Source organism: Odontesthes bonariensis, chromosome 23, assembly GCF_027942865.1.
Source record: "Odontesthes bonariensis isolate fOdoBon6 chromosome 23, fOdoBon6.hap1, whole genome shotgun sequence".
NCBI lineage: Eukaryota > Metazoa > Chordata > Actinopteri > Atheriniformes > Atherinopsidae > Odontesthes > Odontesthes bonariensis.
The window spans coordinates 5,814,120-5,832,384 of record NC_134528.1 but is presented as its reverse complement, the minus strand read 5'-3'; the positions used below and the strand labels follow the sequence as shown (position 1 = coordinate 5,832,384).

The 18,265-nt window shown below is 44.4% G+C and overlaps 1 protein-coding gene across 18 annotated transcripts in view; it reads left to right on the top strand.

The window, feature by feature from the left end:
• Positions 1–235: 235 nt before the first annotated feature.
• The window catches only part of LOC142374593 (microtubule-associated protein tau-like), a 50,812-nt gene continuing 32,782 nt past the window's right edge, over positions 236–18,265 (top strand). For 3 of the 18 annotated variants that reach the window (XM_075458346.1, XM_075458343.1, XM_075458333.1), the window contains exons 1-2: positions 242–356; positions 14,849–15,014. In XM_075458346.1, the coding sequence (XP_075314461.1) occupies positions 14,867–15,014 (148 nt within the window). In that variant the 5' untranslated portion in view covers positions 242–356; positions 14,849–14,866. Of the gene's footprint in view, positions 357–14,848; positions 15,015–18,265 lie in introns of all 18 variants that reach the window. The other 15 variants (XM_075458350.1, XM_075458336.1, XM_075458334.1 and 12 more) reach the window with 10 other exon arrangements.

The following is an 18,265-nucleotide window of genomic DNA, read 5'->3' as shown; positions in this document are numbered from 1 at the left end:
ACAAAGACTACAACTCAACCAACTACATTCTGTATATTTTATGAGCTAAAATGGGAGAAATGGCTGTTTGGAACTCCAAGGAAATGCCTAAAATGTAGGATTTTGATAAACGCCGGCGTGTTTTTTAATGGTTTTGTTGTGTGGTACGGCTCATGTGGGTTGATAGAACGGGTCATGTATTTGCAGTTCTTTGTTTTCATGACGGCAGATGGCTGCTGTGAGCAGACAGGTTGCATTTCAGGACAGCCGCCGCTCAGCAGCGCCCCCCTCCGGCCTGCCACCGCACTGCGAGGAGAAGCTGTGTGCGCCCGGTGAGCGACCGCCGCTGAAGAGACGACACCGCTGTCTGCACGCAGGTAAGAAAACCCCGACACATTTCTCCTATTTAACCGGTCCAAACGCAGCGTAATGGCACCGAAACAGCAGAGACGGCGGGCCGCACGCGGGCCGGCCGCCGCGTCGTCTTTCTCCATCGGCATTCGTCTTGTCACTTAATATTTTTTTGCATGAGATGGGAGAGGTTGGGCCTGTGCGCGTTTAACGATAAGAAACATCCCGCAAATGAATGAAACCCGTTTTTGCTCACATCGTCCGTCGGCACAGAACCTCCTGCGGCCGCTTATTTCGCACGTTTCGCGCTCCATCCTCATCGATCCGAATCTACAATAAACACAGAAACGTGTTTTTGTTGCAGCCATCGTCGCTCCAGCCCCGGAGGAGCAGTCGCCTCCCCTACAAACGCGGCGTTTTGCTTGTTTTCGCCTCATTTCCCAGCTGGAAAAAAGCATCCCCCCCATCCTCCGGAGCAGGTCCCGCTTTCCTTTCAGCTCGCGGATCTCGTCCTTGTGCGCGCTGACAGGACTAATCCGAATGTTTATAATCTTATTATTCAGAGATCCCAGGAGGGCAACAATGCCGTGTAATTTCTCTGATATTTACTCCAGTTTTAATCTGTGGACGCTTCTTTTCTTTGTCTGTTTTTTTTTTATTTGATCTCCGTGTGTAAGTGTGAATTTGTGGCTGCGAGGACTCGGCTGCTCTCCTTACTTTCCTCCCTCCCGTTATTCTGGATCCTTCGCCTCATTATTGTATATGTGGGCCTAAATGGTTTCTGGCGTGGCTTTGCGTGCCTTACAACAGCGCTCCTTTTATAACGGCAGCTCCTGCATCTAAAGAGCAAATACAACAACCTTCCCGGGGTTTGCTGCACTGCTTTTCATGCGTCTTTCTCTGCTGTGCATGTTCATATTCTTGCGTTATTTAGGGAGCGGATAATGTGGGAAATCGGGATGGCGCCGCGCCTGTGCGCAAATGCCAAGCCCATTTTTCATTTTTTTTCATTTGGCCAACAGTGGAGAGTGTCCGCGCCGCCGCGCGCACTGAGCCAGGCTGCTTATCTGTCACATATGGGCTCCTCAGTAATCCGCCCAGGGTCACCGGACTGTGTCTGACCCTCAGTGGGCACCTGAGAGCCTTTAAACATGAACCTTTAGAGCAAACCACGCGGTTTAATGTGCGTTCATTTCATGTGAGTGATTTAAACTGAGGAGTGAGGATATCTTGCCCGCTGTCTGCTTATATTTACGCACCTCTTTCCCATCCTTGCGGGCTCTCTTGCGCGCCACTCACCGCATTGATTTCTGCTACAACTACAGGAGGAGAGAGCGGGCGAGTTGTACTCCTGCCGGCCAGGTGATCCGCTGAAAGGAATGAGAGACGTCTCAGTCTTATTTTGTTAATGCACCGATGCAATCAATCAGCGTTGTGCAAGTTTCTGCAGCGCTTTGGCACGAGGTGTTACTAAAGAGACGCGCTGGTATGCACACGGGGCTCCTCCCCTCCAAAGAAAAGGGTTCAGATTGAACACAAAAGCCTCTCTAAGGACTGATTTGTGTTACAGAGGCAGGCAGCAAACTGAAAAACGACTATATATGTCCCAAAACCTCATAAGGCATCAAATGGGCCTTTGAGCCAGTCGCCTGCGGAACAAAGCAGCTGGGCCTCAGACCCAGTGACACATTGGCTTCCACCTCCATCTTATTATTCTGGTCTTGCAGAAGGACTTTGTCAAAACCTGGATCTAAATGAAGTTTTTTAAGGATAGTTTTATGAAGAGGAGTTCCTCCATGGTGAAAAGCAACAACCAGCAGTTATTTTCCTTGATTTATTTCCTTAAAACGGTCACAGGATTCTTCAGCCTATGAGAGGAAAATGATGAAATATGCTCACCTGTGTTTCCTGATGCCCAAAGTAACATTAATGTTTGTGTTTAGCTGCAGTCAGACATCCCCAAAACGCTGAAAACGAACCCTAAAACCCACAATGTGTGAACCTGTCGTTTGTTTATCAAAAATAATTTAATTCTGTCGGATGACAAATGGGCTGAGTAACAGTCCAGGGAAATAAATGTGTCAAGTAGGTGCAGTCTGACTGGATGTCGACCGCAGGAACGCTGAGGCAGTGCAGCTCCACATCACTCTCACAACTATGGAAGCAGCTCGAGCTGAGAGATATTATTTATAATGAGGATTTTTGGAGCCAAACAACTGATATTTGCCCTCATTCCTCACAAAGCTGATCCGACTGTGGTTATCATCATGTGTTCAGTGCAATAAACTCAACTGGCAACAGCAGGACACCAGAACTGACAAGTCAGTCACAGGAAATAGGTCAAGTTGAGATATAAGCTTCGGCTAAAGCCGGCTGTGACTCATTGTGTCTGCATGCACAGTAAAGTTGAGCCTCAGTTATTACTGGGCACGGCTATTTAAATTGTCCCAGTATAAAACCACATGAGGGGAATGGATTTAGTGACTGAAGTGGGTCCATTTTCTACAAGCTGTGCGTATTGGACGCCACCAGTTCTGGCCCTCATCACAGATACAGTTTATGATTTTCGTGGACAGGATCTCGAGGCGTGGTCGGGGAGAGGAGGGCGTCTGGTTTTGGGAACCCCGGGGTCGCATCTCCGCTTCTTCGCAGATGATGTGGTTCTGTTGGCTTCTTCGAGCCGTGACCTTCAGCGCTGGAACAGTTCGCTGCTGAGTGAGAAGCGGCCAAGATCAAAGTTAGCACCTCCCAATCAGAGTGAAGTGCCCTAGAGGCCACTCCCGCTCCCGCCCGCAATTCCCGCATGATTCAGACGTTCGCGTTACTTCTCACGGAAGTTCTTGTCATTGGCTTGAGGAAAGAAACATGATCTTAGCTGCGCACACCACTGTCCGATCCTTCACGTGGGGCACAAGCAGCTGAGGCTTTACAGCAATAAGCCCAACATACCTACCAAAATCTACCGTGAATATTAAGAATAATACATTGTACATATGTATATGCCACTCCTCACATTTCCATTCTTGGAAGTAAAAGTATATATTTTTAGTTAATATGATTTTAAACACAGCGTGATGGAGCCCTGCCCCCTACTTTGAGTGGATTTGAGCATAAATATCTAAGCCTACAGCTCACGTTACATTGCAATGCAAACAAGTGGAATGAAAAGAATATGTGTTATTAATTACCCTACCTTTTCTGAACCCAGAATGTTGAAAATGTAACATGTAATCCAATTATTATTTAAGTAGGTTAACCATGCCCTGTCCCTCGTCGTTGTGCAATGCGCATCTCCTGAATAAAAGGAGGGATGGATCGCGCTTTTGAACTTCTTTTAGTCAGGCTTTATTTCTTCTCAGTTGTTTTCAGCAGCAGGAGATCATTATAGCTTTTATATTAAACACGTTTTTAGTTAGCGGGACTGCAGCTTATCACCGCTCCCGCACTGAGCTTTCAAAATGTGTCCGCACCGCTTTGCGTTGGGAGTGCCGGGCTCTAAAGTGCCCCCTCTGGGTCGGAGATGGGTTAACCATCTCAGGATGTTGATGATGAGGGATGGACAGACGGATCGTCAGCAGTAATGAGGGCGCTGCCCAGGGTCTTTGGGTCACTACCCACGGGCCGCAGACCAAAGAAGGAGGTCGAGATACAAGTGGCTGAAATGAGTTTCCTTCAGAGGGGGGCGGGGCTCAGCCTTAGAGATAGGGGGAGGAGCTCCACCATCCGGGGGGAGGAGCTTGGAGTAGAGCCGCGGTGTTGCACGGCCAGTCGGTCACTCTGTAAATGCCTGGAGTTGTACAGAAGAGAAACTGAAACTTAAGAATCCATCTCATCACACAAGTATCGATCAATACCCAATACCAACGTTAGTATCGAATACTATCGATATTTTAAATCGATCCGCCCAGCCCTTGTTAGGATGCCTCCTGGTCGCCTCCCTTTGGAGGTTTTTTTGGGCAGGTCCAACTGTGAAGAAACTCCTGGATGGACCCAGAACCAACTGGAGGGATATATATATATATATCTCCCATCTGAGCTGGAGAGTATCGCTGAGGAGAGGAATGTTTGAGTTTCCCCTCATGGCTTCCTCTATTACTTTTTGCTTAAAGGTCTTGGCTGGTTTGAGTCCAATTGAACGTGTACATGCAGGAGGGTAACCAAACTGAATTTGGTTTAATTTAGTCTGGAAACACACACGGTCCTCCCCTTTAACGCGTGGCTTGTTGTACTGTGCACAGAACAGCGTCTTGTTACGTGCAGATTCTGTCTGACATGCACCAAAAAGTAAAATCACCCCTGAAGTCACGAGAAGATAAAAATATATAGATTTGTGCTGCAGAATTTCTACCTTTTTTTATTTTCTCAAAAATGATCTGATCGCCTCTCACATTCAACTTGTGGTGCCTTCCAGGTGTGGAGAGGGAAACCACTGCACCTAAATGCTGCAGGTGGAGTAAAGTATAAACTATTTACGAGGGCTGAGCGAGTTAACTCGTTATTATCGCGTTATCGCTAATTATTTAACGCAGATAAATATTTTATTGCGCATTAACGCTGGTTTTATTTCTTTATCTTTTACCCAAAAAAAAAATGTAAACAATTTTTAAACAAAAAAATTTTGGGGGGCTTTTTGTGCCTTTAATGCATAGGAAAGTTCAGAGAGACAGGAAGCAGGGGGCAGAGAGAGGGGGAACAACACGCAGCACAGGGTCAGCTGCAGCGAGGACTATAGCCTCTGTACATGGGGCGCCTGCTCAACCCACTACGCCACGGACCACCCCTGTTTTATTATTTACTTTATTATTGTAAAAGTCTGTTGCTCACAGGCTTTTATTTTGTAAAAGTCTGTTGCTGTCTGCTGCGGAACCGGAAAAGAAAGTAATCGGCGGATCCACCAAACATGGAGAAGGGTACGGAACTTTTACTCGGCCATTTTCATTTTCAAGTTCTTCCAGACGGCGGAGTCGACAGAACCAAAGTCATCTGTAAACACTGCCAAGTTGAATTGTCTTCTCAGCGTAGTAGTTCCAGTCTAAAATATCACTTAAAGGCAAAACACACAACTGATAGCAGCAAGTCATTCAAGGAAACAGACAGTGGAGCGAGGCTTCTACATAAAAACTACAGAAAGATGCTGATGTTAAAAGTGTGTTTGCACAACAAATGTTATGGCACTTTCATTCATATGGCAGTACATTTAAAATAAAAGTAAATGCTAAAAGCTATACACTACTCTTGGATTCATTTTTGGATTTTGCGTACAAATGCGATTAATCGCGATTAATCAGAGAAATCATGTGATTAATTAGATTAAAAATTTTAATCGTGGCCCAGCCGTACTATTTACACCTGAACTGTGTTAGTATGAAGCGTCCCATAATGTTAATATAACAGAATATGTCCCAAACACACTCTTACAGACGGAACTTCCTGCTTTGTTTGAGTATTTTTTAGACTCCTTCTTCCTCTGATGATGATGATGATGGACAGTAACTCAACACAATATTAATTAGTTGAATTTTATGGATGAAGCAGCTGCAGCAAAAACTCAAAATGTAGACTATCAGCAGCTTTCGGGGCCTCTCATTTATCTCCTGCCTTCATTGAGTTATCGACCTCTACAGCCCGGCCTCGAGCGTCGAGCATTATGAAATGAATCCACACCGAAGCTGCTTTCAGCTGCAGACCGACGGGCTCATTTAGGCTGCGGTCCCAATGCGACCGCAGCCGGCCTCACTTTGGACGGTCCTGCCCGCAGAGCTCAGGCTGGCGAAACCAACAACAGAAATGACTTCCCTCCAGTGGAGCTGGTGCATGTTTGCTCAGATTTACTGCATCTGGCTTCAGAGCTCAAACGCTCCAGTCCAGTTACCATTTAGAAAATTATACTTTCAGTCAGGATTTCAGGTCAAAATACCAAATGTTTTCCAGTCGAAACCTGCTGCGTTTTTTCCTCGTTTTGACATTTAGGCACATTTTTGTTGCTCATCTCATTTATAGTTATATTCAGCCCTGTTCTGTTTCCTCTGTGGGGCAGCTTTTAATTCATAACTCTTCATTTCACTCAATTCTGTCGGGTAGATTCCCAGCGAGCAAAAGTGATACTTTCACTTCCGTATGTATGTGTTGATTAAAGTGTTTTGGCAGAAAATGTAGAGATGAAGCTGATGAAGCTTTAATGTCTGTCAGTAGAAGCTGTCGGATCTGCGTCATCTTGTTAAGGAGAAGAAGACAACAGGTTTTAAACTGCGTACTTAGTTAATTGGCCCCCTGCTGATGCTGATCTTTGGCTCATCACACCAGTAGATCAGTCAGTCAGTCAGTGGGGTCACATGGCACTGAAAGGATCAGATTATTGGCTAAATTACAACCAGACTGAGTTGAACAAGGGTAATTCTCCTTGGATACATGGCGGTGAATGAATGGGATCATTGGCACAAAGCGTGTCATACCCCGGTATGATAGGTGGCGCTGTACCCATTCCAACTGTTGCTAATAGAGCCACTTCCTGTTGACCTCTTCACCACCAACAACAACAACAAACTCAGGCATTGGAGAAAGATGGAGAACGCAGAGCCAGATGGAGCTACGTCCCTCTACATTTGGTCTGTGATGAGCTGCTTGTTGCACAAACTCGATGCCCAACGGAGCATTCTCCATCGCGTTGTTTGTTTCTTTCTGACGGCGACAACAACAGGAATATCGTCTCCTTTGACGTCCGGGTCACGACCCCGGGAAAACATCTGGAGCATGCGCAGAACGCAAAGTCTGATTCACCACGAGCTTCAGCGTCTACAAGCAGGTTTAGAGTGACTTTCAACCCAGTTGTCTCGGGGTCTGAATCCGATCCGATCCAATTCTTAGTCAGATTAAGGTGTCTACATGCACTTAATAACTCAGTCTGATTGTAATTTAGCCAATAATCCGATCCTTTCAGTGCCATGTGACCCCACTGGGGTTGAAAGTCACACTAATCGCGATGGAGAATGCTCCGTTGTGCGTCGAGTTTGTGCAACAAGCAGCTCATCACAGACCAAATGTAGAGGGACGTAGCTTCATCTGGCTCTGCGTTCTCCATCTTTCTCCAAGTTTGTTGTTGGTGGTGGTGAAGAGGTCAACAGGACAGCAGCGGTCCTGGCTAGATTTACGCCCTGGGCGAACCATCCCTTCCAAACACAAACTACACCAGGTTGCCTTTGGGTGAAATTAATTGGATGACATGATGCCTCAATTCTAATTCTAGTTCAGCAAAACTAAAAATCAAATACAGTCGTGGCTAATAGCAACATGTTAGTAAGAAGCTAACAGATAGCCTATAGCCTACGTCACTCTTAGAAATCTGCATCCCTTTATCTTTTGCCCGTTTCTCCTCTTCTTCTTTGGTCTTTTACCATGATGATGATCCATGATGACTCCACATTACTACCTTTGCTTTTCCCATTAACGCCGTCCGTTCACCCGTCAATCAACCGGAGTCACATGACAAAAACAAAGTCACGGAGATGGTATCTTGATCTATGTTAATTTTAGGAATGAAATACAGTTTATTTGGATTGGAAGTAGTTTGTGTTGTGTGGCCTGGGATCAGTCTAAACCGGCCCTGCAACAGGAAGTGGCTCTATTAGCAATAGTTGAAATGGGTACAGCGCCCACCTATCAACACGCTTTGTGCCTCTGATTCGATTCATTCACAGCCATATATCCAAGGATAATTACCCTTGCTCAACTCATTCTTATTGTAATTTAACCAATAATCCGATCCGTTCAGTGCCATGTGACCCCACTGAGTGTCTGCGGCCCTGAACATGCAGCAGACAGAGTTTATTTACCTGAAACTTCCCATCATACAAGCTCAAGAATTCCTCATATTTTGAATTCCATGCTGCAAGACAGTAGCCTCAAAAATGTGAGTGTGTCTGTCACTCCTCTGCAGACTAACTGAAAGCATCGTGTTGATTTTGACGTTTTTATTTGAAGAAGGTGCAGCAGGGAAAGAAGCCGGGTGTGGTTGGCAAAGTCAAATAGGTACCCAGAGCGTAGTGAGCAGACCGGTTCCTCCCCCAACGCTCAGATGGAGGTCAGAATGGAAACGGGGCCCCACCTTCAGCTGCAGCCGGGCCCTCGTCCAAAAGGTAGAGTCAGAGTGCGGCTGCTGGAGGCTGGGTGAGCACGCAGGGAGGAAAATGATGAGGAAAGTAGGTCAGACACACAGGAGCAATCAAGCATGAGAGCAGAGCAGCATCCTCCTCTCCCAGCAGCGCTCCAAGCAGCGCTGGTGAGCGGGCCGGCCCGTCCACAGCATCAGACCCTTTGTTTTTAGCTCTGAGACCGCGGCACAGTGAAGCAGTCGCTCAAATTACACGAGAATAACCGTCACTTTGTAGCCATTTATCAGGCAAAAACACTGAATGTGTGTTTGGGGTCTGTAAATGGTGGAAGGCTTCAGTTGTCTGCCAACTCCAGCTGAAACCACCATTAAGACGTATTCTATACAAACCACTTAAAATGCATTAAAATCTTTCAAATCTTGTATATTCTTTCAACTTTTTTCACTCATCTCCCCGTTTTTCAGTGTGTTCCTACCATTAAATATTAGATTTGTTTCTATTTTCTAAATACAATGCGTTGAGACATATAAAAAAAATATAATAAATAGTTCAAACATAAGTGCCTCCCTAAAATTCCCCGACCTCTAAAAGGTCCAGATTCCCTGATTTTCGTGGTATTATTTGTCTTCTATATCATCTCGTATGATCGTAAAATGTATATTTTGGGTGTTTTTTTTAACTGTTTTTGCAGCAAAACTGTCAGATTATTTTATTGTTTTATCCAAGTTTAATAGAATAGAATAGAAAAAAACTTTATTCATCATGGGGGAAATTCAAATTAGTCAAGTAGCTCAACATTTTTTTAAAAATATTTACAATGATTGTATTAACAACAACAATAATATTAATACCAATTCTAGTAAAAAAAAATACTACTACTAACTAATAATGTATAAACAAGCAAAAGTTTAAGAAAAAGAAGCTGGAACCACATCTGTATTTAATTTTGCTCTAAAGCTGACTGAATCTGGTCAGGATACTACATTCCCCACAATGCACTTCGGCATGTATTGTCTTGCCCTGCATTTGGGTCCCCCTCATATTTGTAACCGTGTTTCATGAGAACACAAATCTGTGTGTTTCCCCTCAGTTAGAATCAATGTTTTTCTTATTTCTGAATAATTTTTTTAACTTTTTGATGCGTTTCTTTCTGATTTTCAGCCAGTCGCCCTCCACACACACACACACACACACACACACACACACACACACACACACACACACAGTTTTAGTTTTCATGTCTTGTTGTGTGCTAAGAGCTCCTGGAGCTGTGTCAACATCCCTGTTGACTGCTCCTTGCAGAGCTGAGGTCTGTGCCAAGCTCAGATTTTCACACGGCCCTGAGGAGCAGGCTGCATCGGCAGACCTTTCAGCCTCGTGAAGCTGCGACAAAGACTGCTGTCGTGTTCCCTTTCTGCAGCAGGTGAAGTGTGGGCGTGTTTGTGTGGATTTGCTCTCCGATCAAATCATCAAGAGGTCCTGGTCCCGTCTGAAACATTCTGTCCGTCCCTAAAACACAACCCGCCAAATTACCAGTAGAAACACAATGAAAAAACGTGCAATAAAGATGGAATTTTGGTCATAACTCGACATTAAAGGAGCATTTACAAACTAAATTTGGATGTTAAAACGGCTTCTTTTGCTCGTGCGGTTTAACCACGTTGCAGATGGACGTACTCGCCTTGTGTACATATGATTATGGGCTCTTATCAGCCTTCGGTTTGTTGGCTCTGCGGCTGCCTGAGCTCCCGGATGCAGAGCCAACGACCTCTCGGGGGATTGTCTTCGTTGGCAAGTGTACAGCTTTCTGCTTGTTGTTTGGATTCTGTCATGTGTGACGCCACAATGGGAGTTTTGTCCGGGAGCCGTGTAAGAGTACGCTATTCATCAGGATTTCTATGGGGCACACACTCTGCCATTTATAATCTATTGGGTCCTCTTCTTTTTAAATGATGATTTAGATCTTCTTTTGTTCTGGATTTTTTTTTATCACTGTCGACAATTGACAGTAGAAGAAGAACTCAGACACTTAACTCCAGTAGAAGTGCTGATGCAATGCTGTAAAAATGCTCTTTTACACCGTCAACAGAACTAAAATTCAGGATTAACTTTGAAGTTACTGCTTCATGATGCGAGTTGGTTTAAAAGAAACAGTCCACGCCTGAAAATGAATGAAAACTAGATAAAAACGCTTGAAGAAAAGACAGAAAATCCTAATTTTTTTTTGCTAAGATGGAACTGTTTCAGGTCAAAAAAACACATTAAATCACATTTTCATACATTTTGTTTGTTAAGAAATGTAAAAAAAAAAAAGAAGAAGAGTTTATCCCTCATATATATATGAGGAACATTTCATTGACACTAAACCCAACAATGTAAGTCAGAACCTGAGGCCGTCGGCCCAGCCCGGTTACGACCAATCGCTACGCAGAACCTTTGCAGGTGTTGCGCTCATTTGACTCCTGGTCAGAGTGGGAATAACAACGAGGAAGCGTTTTAACATGTTAGGGCCAGAAAAATGCAACAAAAATATCAACAATGGCATCTTTTAAACACTTAAAGCAGTCTGTTAACATAAAACTAACGTAGTATTCACACGTTTTTACTACCTTTTAGGAGTTCTTTACACCCAAACATGCTGCGGGGCCCCTGTTGGACACAACATGAGCAAAAATCAACAAAATGAGCAGAGGAAGATCTGATCATTATTAAAGATAGATTTTGTAAATAAAACTCGGTTCTTAAATTGGTTGGGTTTTTTTTAGGTTGTTTTTATTTTTCTAGTATTTTTAGGTATTAAAAGTTTTTTGGGGGGGGGTATTTTTTTTGTATTTTTAGGTATTAAAAGTTGTTTTTTGAGGATATTTCTTTTTATTTTTCTAGTATTTTTAGATATTAAAAGTTATTTTTTGAGTTTTTTTTTTTTTTTGTATTTTTAGGTATTAAAAGAAGTTTTTTTTCAGGTTATTTTTTTTATTTTTCTAGTATTTTTAGGTATTAAAAGGTGTTAAACTGAAGCTAGGAACCACAGGATCACATTGAAATGGAAAATCTTCACTCTGGAGGGCGTTTGGTGCCCAAAACTTAATCTGCAGGTAGTCATGACGCTTACGTTTGTGTTCGGGGCTTCTCCTCAGTTAACTTGATCCTGTCTGCTCATGGTTTCCCCCCCTGACTCACCTGCATCCACCCACATTCTCCCTAACTACTTTATCCGGCCGCCTTTGACCCGATGGAGAATGATGAACTCTTTATTTGACCTTTCTGTGCACAAGATGACTGTGAAAAATAACGTCTGGATGTGGTCGCCACCTCGTCCTGTTCCTGCCATCTGTGGCGAGTGTAACGCTGTTTAAATCAGGGGGGGGGCGTTAGGAGATGGGAGCGCACACAGAGCGAAGGTCACATAGCTGAGCCCGGCGTGCCTTCAGAGCGGGTTTTATAGGGTGAAGTAACCACGGCAACCGTTCAGGATTGCTGCCTGTAAGGAGCCGTTTGCATCAGCTGCCGCCACATCACCGAGTCGTGTTAAAGAAACTGCTCCAGGCGCCCGGCGATGGAAGACTTTCTCTGCTAATTCACACAGTTAAGACATGAAAAATCATCTGTTCTGCGGAAATATCACCTTCTGTGAGTTAAACGGTTTCCAAAAAGGTCGAATAGACATGTAAAATGAAAATGAGAACCACAGATTTAACTGGAAATGGCTACAATGAACACATATGTTATGTTGATTTGGCATTCGATGGCAGAGTTTAGCATCTTTACTACGAAGCCACGCTGTTGGAATACGAGCAGAGTGTGGTTTGGTGTCGTGTTGCTGAATTAAGCAAGACCGTCCCTAAGACTGTTAGCATCGGCGGAGTTTGCGGGAGGGCATTGCCCCCCCTGGTGGTCAAAATAGTTAATTACTGTGTTCTGACGAGTCTCGATTTCAGTCGCAGTCGAATTAGTGGCGGAATGGAAAAATGACATTTCCACTAGTTCCGCTAATGGGTTCAATTAAATTTTGGGTAGATGCAGCTACCGGGTTAATTTGTAATTTGTCAAAATAACTGAAATTTACCCTTAAATTTACCATTTTTACGCAAAATGACCTTTGCCGGTGCAGAAAACTGCAAGCGCGTAGCCGCCTGCCGCGCCTGTTACGGTGTTTGCTGCTCGGTCTACACAGCAGGCAGTGATACGAAGGGAGAGAAAATAGGGCCAAGCGATTGTGAGGTCTGACTTTTTCCTGGAGAACCATTTTGTGATGCAAATGTATTACTCTGTTGAACGCATATTGTTTTGAGAAGCAAAACGCTTTATTTTTTAAACCCCAGACAACTAGCCGGACTACCTTCATCAACACCAAAACGAGGCTGGAACTCTGCTCACAGGACGCAGCAGGGGGTAAGAACATGTTCATAAATGATGTTGCTGATATGGGATGTCATACAGCTTAGAGGCGAACTATCCCTTTAATGAAGTGCTGCGTGCCGGGTTTCTTCTCCTGATCCAGACGACCACAATATTTGAATCATTTTTATGAACCGTACTTCTTGTGGACCCACTCGTTCACAGTCTGAGTCCATCTGCGTCTCTTTGGGGTTAGAAAACATCACTTTGATGGATCCTACATCAAGTCAGAGCACGTTGGACGCTCATCTTCTTTCATGTGTATCTGTAAAGTCTCACATCCTGATATAACTCGTGTTGTTCCAGCAGCCACAAACCAAAAAATGTTATAAGCTGGTCATGTTTTTTCTCTGTGAAATAAATGGATTATTAGAATAAAATGGCTATACTTCTAAGTACCGCAGCTTTGTTTCTTCCACTGATGAGATCAAACATTTGTGGCTGCAGCTCTCATTCGCCGCCCAGCAAGACGTTTCCGCACACCAACGCTGTGACCTGTCTTTTGGTGGCTTTAGCGTCGTTTAGCACTGCACCTCAGAGATTAAACCATTGTGCCGATGTGCCAATGTGGGCATGAGAGTGAAACTAAAGCTGCCAAATCTGCATCACCACACTAACACAGGACGAGCTGTTTGGATGCAGAGCTGATTATGCTGTAAGCTCTCTGCACTGGTGTGTGCGTTTGTGTGTCAGGGCAGTAAAAAAAAAAAAAAAAAAAACTCGATTTGAACTGAAAAGATGCTGATGTAACCAGAGGCTTGGGTTTAATCTGATGTGTAAGCCTCTTTTTGAGGTTCGACCAATGTTTGAAGGCCTGAGCGCAGCGGCGTCAATTCAGCCAAAGCTAAGGTACGGCGAGGTCACTATACTGTAGTCATGTGACTATATATAGTCACATGACTACAGTATCAATCAATAAATATACAGCAAACAATCACAACAAAAGTCTGCTATGTAGCTTATCTGTGTGCAAATGCAGTCTCACTCACACCCCGCTAACATAACAATGGACTCGTCTCCGTCTCCCTGTTAGCATTAGCATTAGCCTCGTTAACAGCCTGAATCCCGCCTTCACTACCTGGTCCTCCTTCCTCCGCCGCTGGGGCAACATTGGACCCCTTTTTTTGTTGATAAATGAAGCTAAAGTTTTCTGTTTCCTTTTCATATTTTACATTAATTAGCAAACAAAAAATCCCGCTAATAACATCAGCTTTGACCTCCAGGCTCCGTCATCTCGTGGGAGGGACGGGGGGGGGGGGAGATGATACTTAGATAAATCGATTGTGTTGTTCAGAATTTCAATTGTAGTTCATTTATATGTATTAAATAATAGAATATTCGATACGAATTATTTTTCTGTTTGTTTATTTATTATTTTTTTGTTTGTTTTTAAATGCTAGTTTTAAAATGTAGCATTCTGAGATCATTAAGTTGATGTAAACTGCTTTATAAATATATTATTATTATTATTATTATTAAATTGACACAGAGTAATTCCATAAATTAATTTAAAAAAAAGAAAAGAAAAACGAACATTTCCATTTTCCCCTGGAGCCAAGGTGTGGCAGCTGCCGTACCCAATGGACGCCCGTGCCTGAGCGGGTTGTTTCCCGCCGCTCTGTTGGGGGGGTTTGCTCGGTAATGACTTGTCGAAGTTTTGCTCCCATGTAGCCACAGGATCCCCCAGGTTGGTCAGTGGCTGATCAGGAAGTGAAGCTCGGCGTGCTCATGAGCTGAGGGAACTATTTCTGTCTGCGAGGCCGTAACATGAAGCGCCGACCCCACGTCAGGATGTATAAATAACCGGTCCTCACCGGCACAGTGTCTGTTTACATTTTGAGGTGACGGACTGGGTTCTGCAGGCCGGAAGACAAAGTGTCCGACAAGTGCGCCGTCATTACCTTTGATCCCCTCGGCCACTTTGCGCGCCTCATTCGTGACCCCGTGTAATGTGACGCCCCCCCGACACGTTTGACTGTGTCCTGATCCATCGCTGATTTGCTCTTTTACAGCCTGACCCGTGAGTGGCAATGGACTACATGAACAACGCCTCCAACAGCTACAGCTCTGGGGACACCATGAGCGGATCCTTAGCCAACATGACCATCAACGACCAGCACCACCAGGAGAACGGCGTCCAGGTGGGACACAGAGGCCCCGGGGACGCCAAAATGAAAGGTCAGACATGAGATCCAGAGATTTATCGGATACAGAATAAGCTGAATAAGCATGTTCCTCTTCCAGATGTCTAAAAACCGACTCGTTCCTTTGGTCAGGTTGAGCTCTGGTTTGGCAAAGGTCACGGCAGATAATCACGTCACCATTTAGAGCCAAAGTCCTCGTCTTTTACACATGTACCGTTTCCAGGGTTGCATGAATATACTGTGTAACAGGAACATGTTGTTTATTTACAAAATGATAAATGAGCGGCAGCAGCCGTGATTTGTCAGGTGCTTTATATCTACAGATATAAACAAATACAGATCTATATACAGATAAATGTTGAGTCGGCAGAAACTTTTTGGTGTCTGAGCAAAAAAAAATCCATAATAAGCTTCGGGGCATTTTGTAATCTTCAGAGATCCCTGCAGAGGGTGGAAAATCTGATTTTACTGGCAGAGAATACAGCAATAAAGCAACTGCAAACCCTAAAATAGTTCTTTAAAGTGTGACCTACACAGATGTGGCCAGTTGCTTCATGCGTTGGCCATTCTTCTGAACCCTTCCACCTGTAAACTGGCTGACCTTTGGCAGAGGGAGGCGACTCTAATGTGTTAAAAACTCCTACTTCGGTTTCCAGAAGAAGCTAAACGAGGGGGCAGGGACTTCTGCTCATCTGCCCAGATCAGGATACTTTAAACTAACAGAGCCCGCTTTTGATGTGCATTTACACCGTTTTTGACAGAATCTGCAGGTCTTTCTGGGCTGATTCGGTCAGTTTAAAACTGAAATGAATTAACTTCTCACTTTGGAATGAACGGACCCAGCGCTCGTCTCCTAAAGGGAAATGTCTCCTCGGTGGGTCGTCTCCTCTCTGAACCGTCCAGTTTTAACAAAGGTCGAGGCTGGTGTGAAGCATGTGCGTATACCAGAGATGGGGACTCGAGTCATTGGCCCTCATTTATCAAACTTGCGTAAGACGAAAAACGTGCGTAGGTCGTGTGTACGTTCTTTTCTGCGCAAAGGTTGGCATTTATCAAATCCATCGTGAGCTCAGGAAAGATGAAATCGCCACGACAGGTCTGAGGCCGTGTACGCACTTTTCCATTTTGACTTGCGGTGACTGCAATACAGCAGCGTCACTAGTGCGTGCTCAGGAGTCGCAACAAATCCCTTGGTTAAAATTACAGACTTATCACTTTAAAGAAGGCCCATGTTTTATTTGACTTCAACATAAATATAAACATAAACGCAAATTAAATAAATTAAACAAGTACAACTCCGTAATTGGAAGAGTGATGGCTCATTATTCAACCGTGCACCCTCACACCGAACAGGAGAGGCGCTTTAACACTGCGCATTCGCGCACGCGTGCCACTGTGGAGAGGTGTATAGGGCTCCTAAAGCTGGATCTGTCTCTCGGCTGCGGGGGGAACCCTATACGCCCGAAAAGGTATGCAATATTATTATTGCATGCGGGGATCTCCATAACATTGCCCAAAAAAATGGAGTGCCATTTCCAGATGTACATCCAGAGGACCCCGTACCCAGAGATCCCTTCCACCAGCCTGCACAGCCAAGAGCGCTCAGGAGGAGAGAGGAACTTATTCAGCGATTCTGACTTTCGGTAAGCATTCTGTTATTCAAGGAAAAAAGAAAGGAGAACAACGATTTCTTTCAGCATTTATTCTGTGACTTCAGTGTTTCATTTATGTCTTTCAATGTACTGTCGATAGATTGCACGGTGTGTGTTAAAGCCATCATCCACTTCACGATCTCTGTTTGTCTTTCTAGGACCTCTGTGGTTAACACGGCTGGCCGGTGTGACGCTGCAGACCGGGGGGCAGAGGCAGAGGCAGACGCTTCGGATGTTGACGGGCCGCGTATTCGTTGCGCGGGTCAGGTTGCCCGGATGCCACTTCGGATTCATCTGTGAATGAAAAATATTAGTTTGATTAGGAACCTCATTTGTGTTGAAAATTAAAGCAACTGTTTTATTTAAACGTCTTGGGTGTGCAGTCATTCTTACCATTCTCGAGCTGTAGCATGGGCGCATCAGTGTCAAGTTTCCCTGGCACGCCCGATGAGGACGTAGCTCCGATCACGCCAGCCACCCTCTCCTCCAAGGCACTCAAATCCAAACCTGGATTCCCCCCCCCCCGTTTGTGACATGCTGCGTCGGAGAGCAGCGACCTTCTTTTTCATATCGGACCACTTCTTCCTGATCTTACTGGAGAAAAAGTAAAACATCGCTCAGTTTTAGATTTAATTTAATCTGGAGTTTATCACATTTTATTGACCATCACAGTAGGGGAAAATACATACCTCGTCCGGTCTGCGATTTACATCGCCAACAGCGTTGACAGCCGTCCCAGCTGTCAACGCTGTTGGCAGCGTTTCTTTGCCGCCTTTCGTCTATCCATGTCGCAAATTCTAGAGGTGCGGCCTCTCAGCCCCCTTTTGTAGAAGGCGTGGTTAGGATCATTACGATGGATTTCAGCCACCGGATTTATCAACAGCCGCTCGGTCTTACGATGAGATTGGTGTGGTACGCATGTTCTGTAAATCTCACTTGAGCCTCTGCGTAAGACGAGTTCTCCGCTCATATCTACGATGCTTTCTACGACGGCTTGATAAATGAGGGCCATTGTGACTTGGACTCGAGTCACTGTTTTGATGACTTGTGACTTGACTTGACAAAAAATAAAAGACTTGAGACACGATGCCTTGAATGACTTGAGTGTTAAGCATCTAGCATAACTTCAAACTTTGTTCGTCATTTGAAGATCCATTCTGACCAGTAAGTGCTTGTGAAATTAGCTAATATTATCCTGTTAGCCTAGTCGGTAGTTAGCTAACGTTAGCTTGATATGATACGGGGTGGACAGGTTGGACACATTGGCCAATGATGGTTACTGACAGTTACTTATATCTTTGTCTTTTCACTTTATTAAGATCAGATTCTGCAGGTAAAATTGCAATAATAAGGTGACTCGACCAAGAAAAAATTACTTGAGATTTGAAAGCTAAGACTTGGGACTTACTTGAGACTTGAAAGCTAAGACTTGGGACTTACTTGAGACTTGAAAGCTAAGACTTGGGACTTGCACATGTGTGACTTGGTCCCATCTCTGGCGTATACGCACGCCCGTCTGGTTGGAGAGGTTTCTGCCCATCTTTAAGTTCTGAATATGTTAAAAAAAAAAAACACAAAAAGTCAATAAAGCTGTGCCAGAATAGCAAAATAACCCCAGAGCAGAACAAGGTTG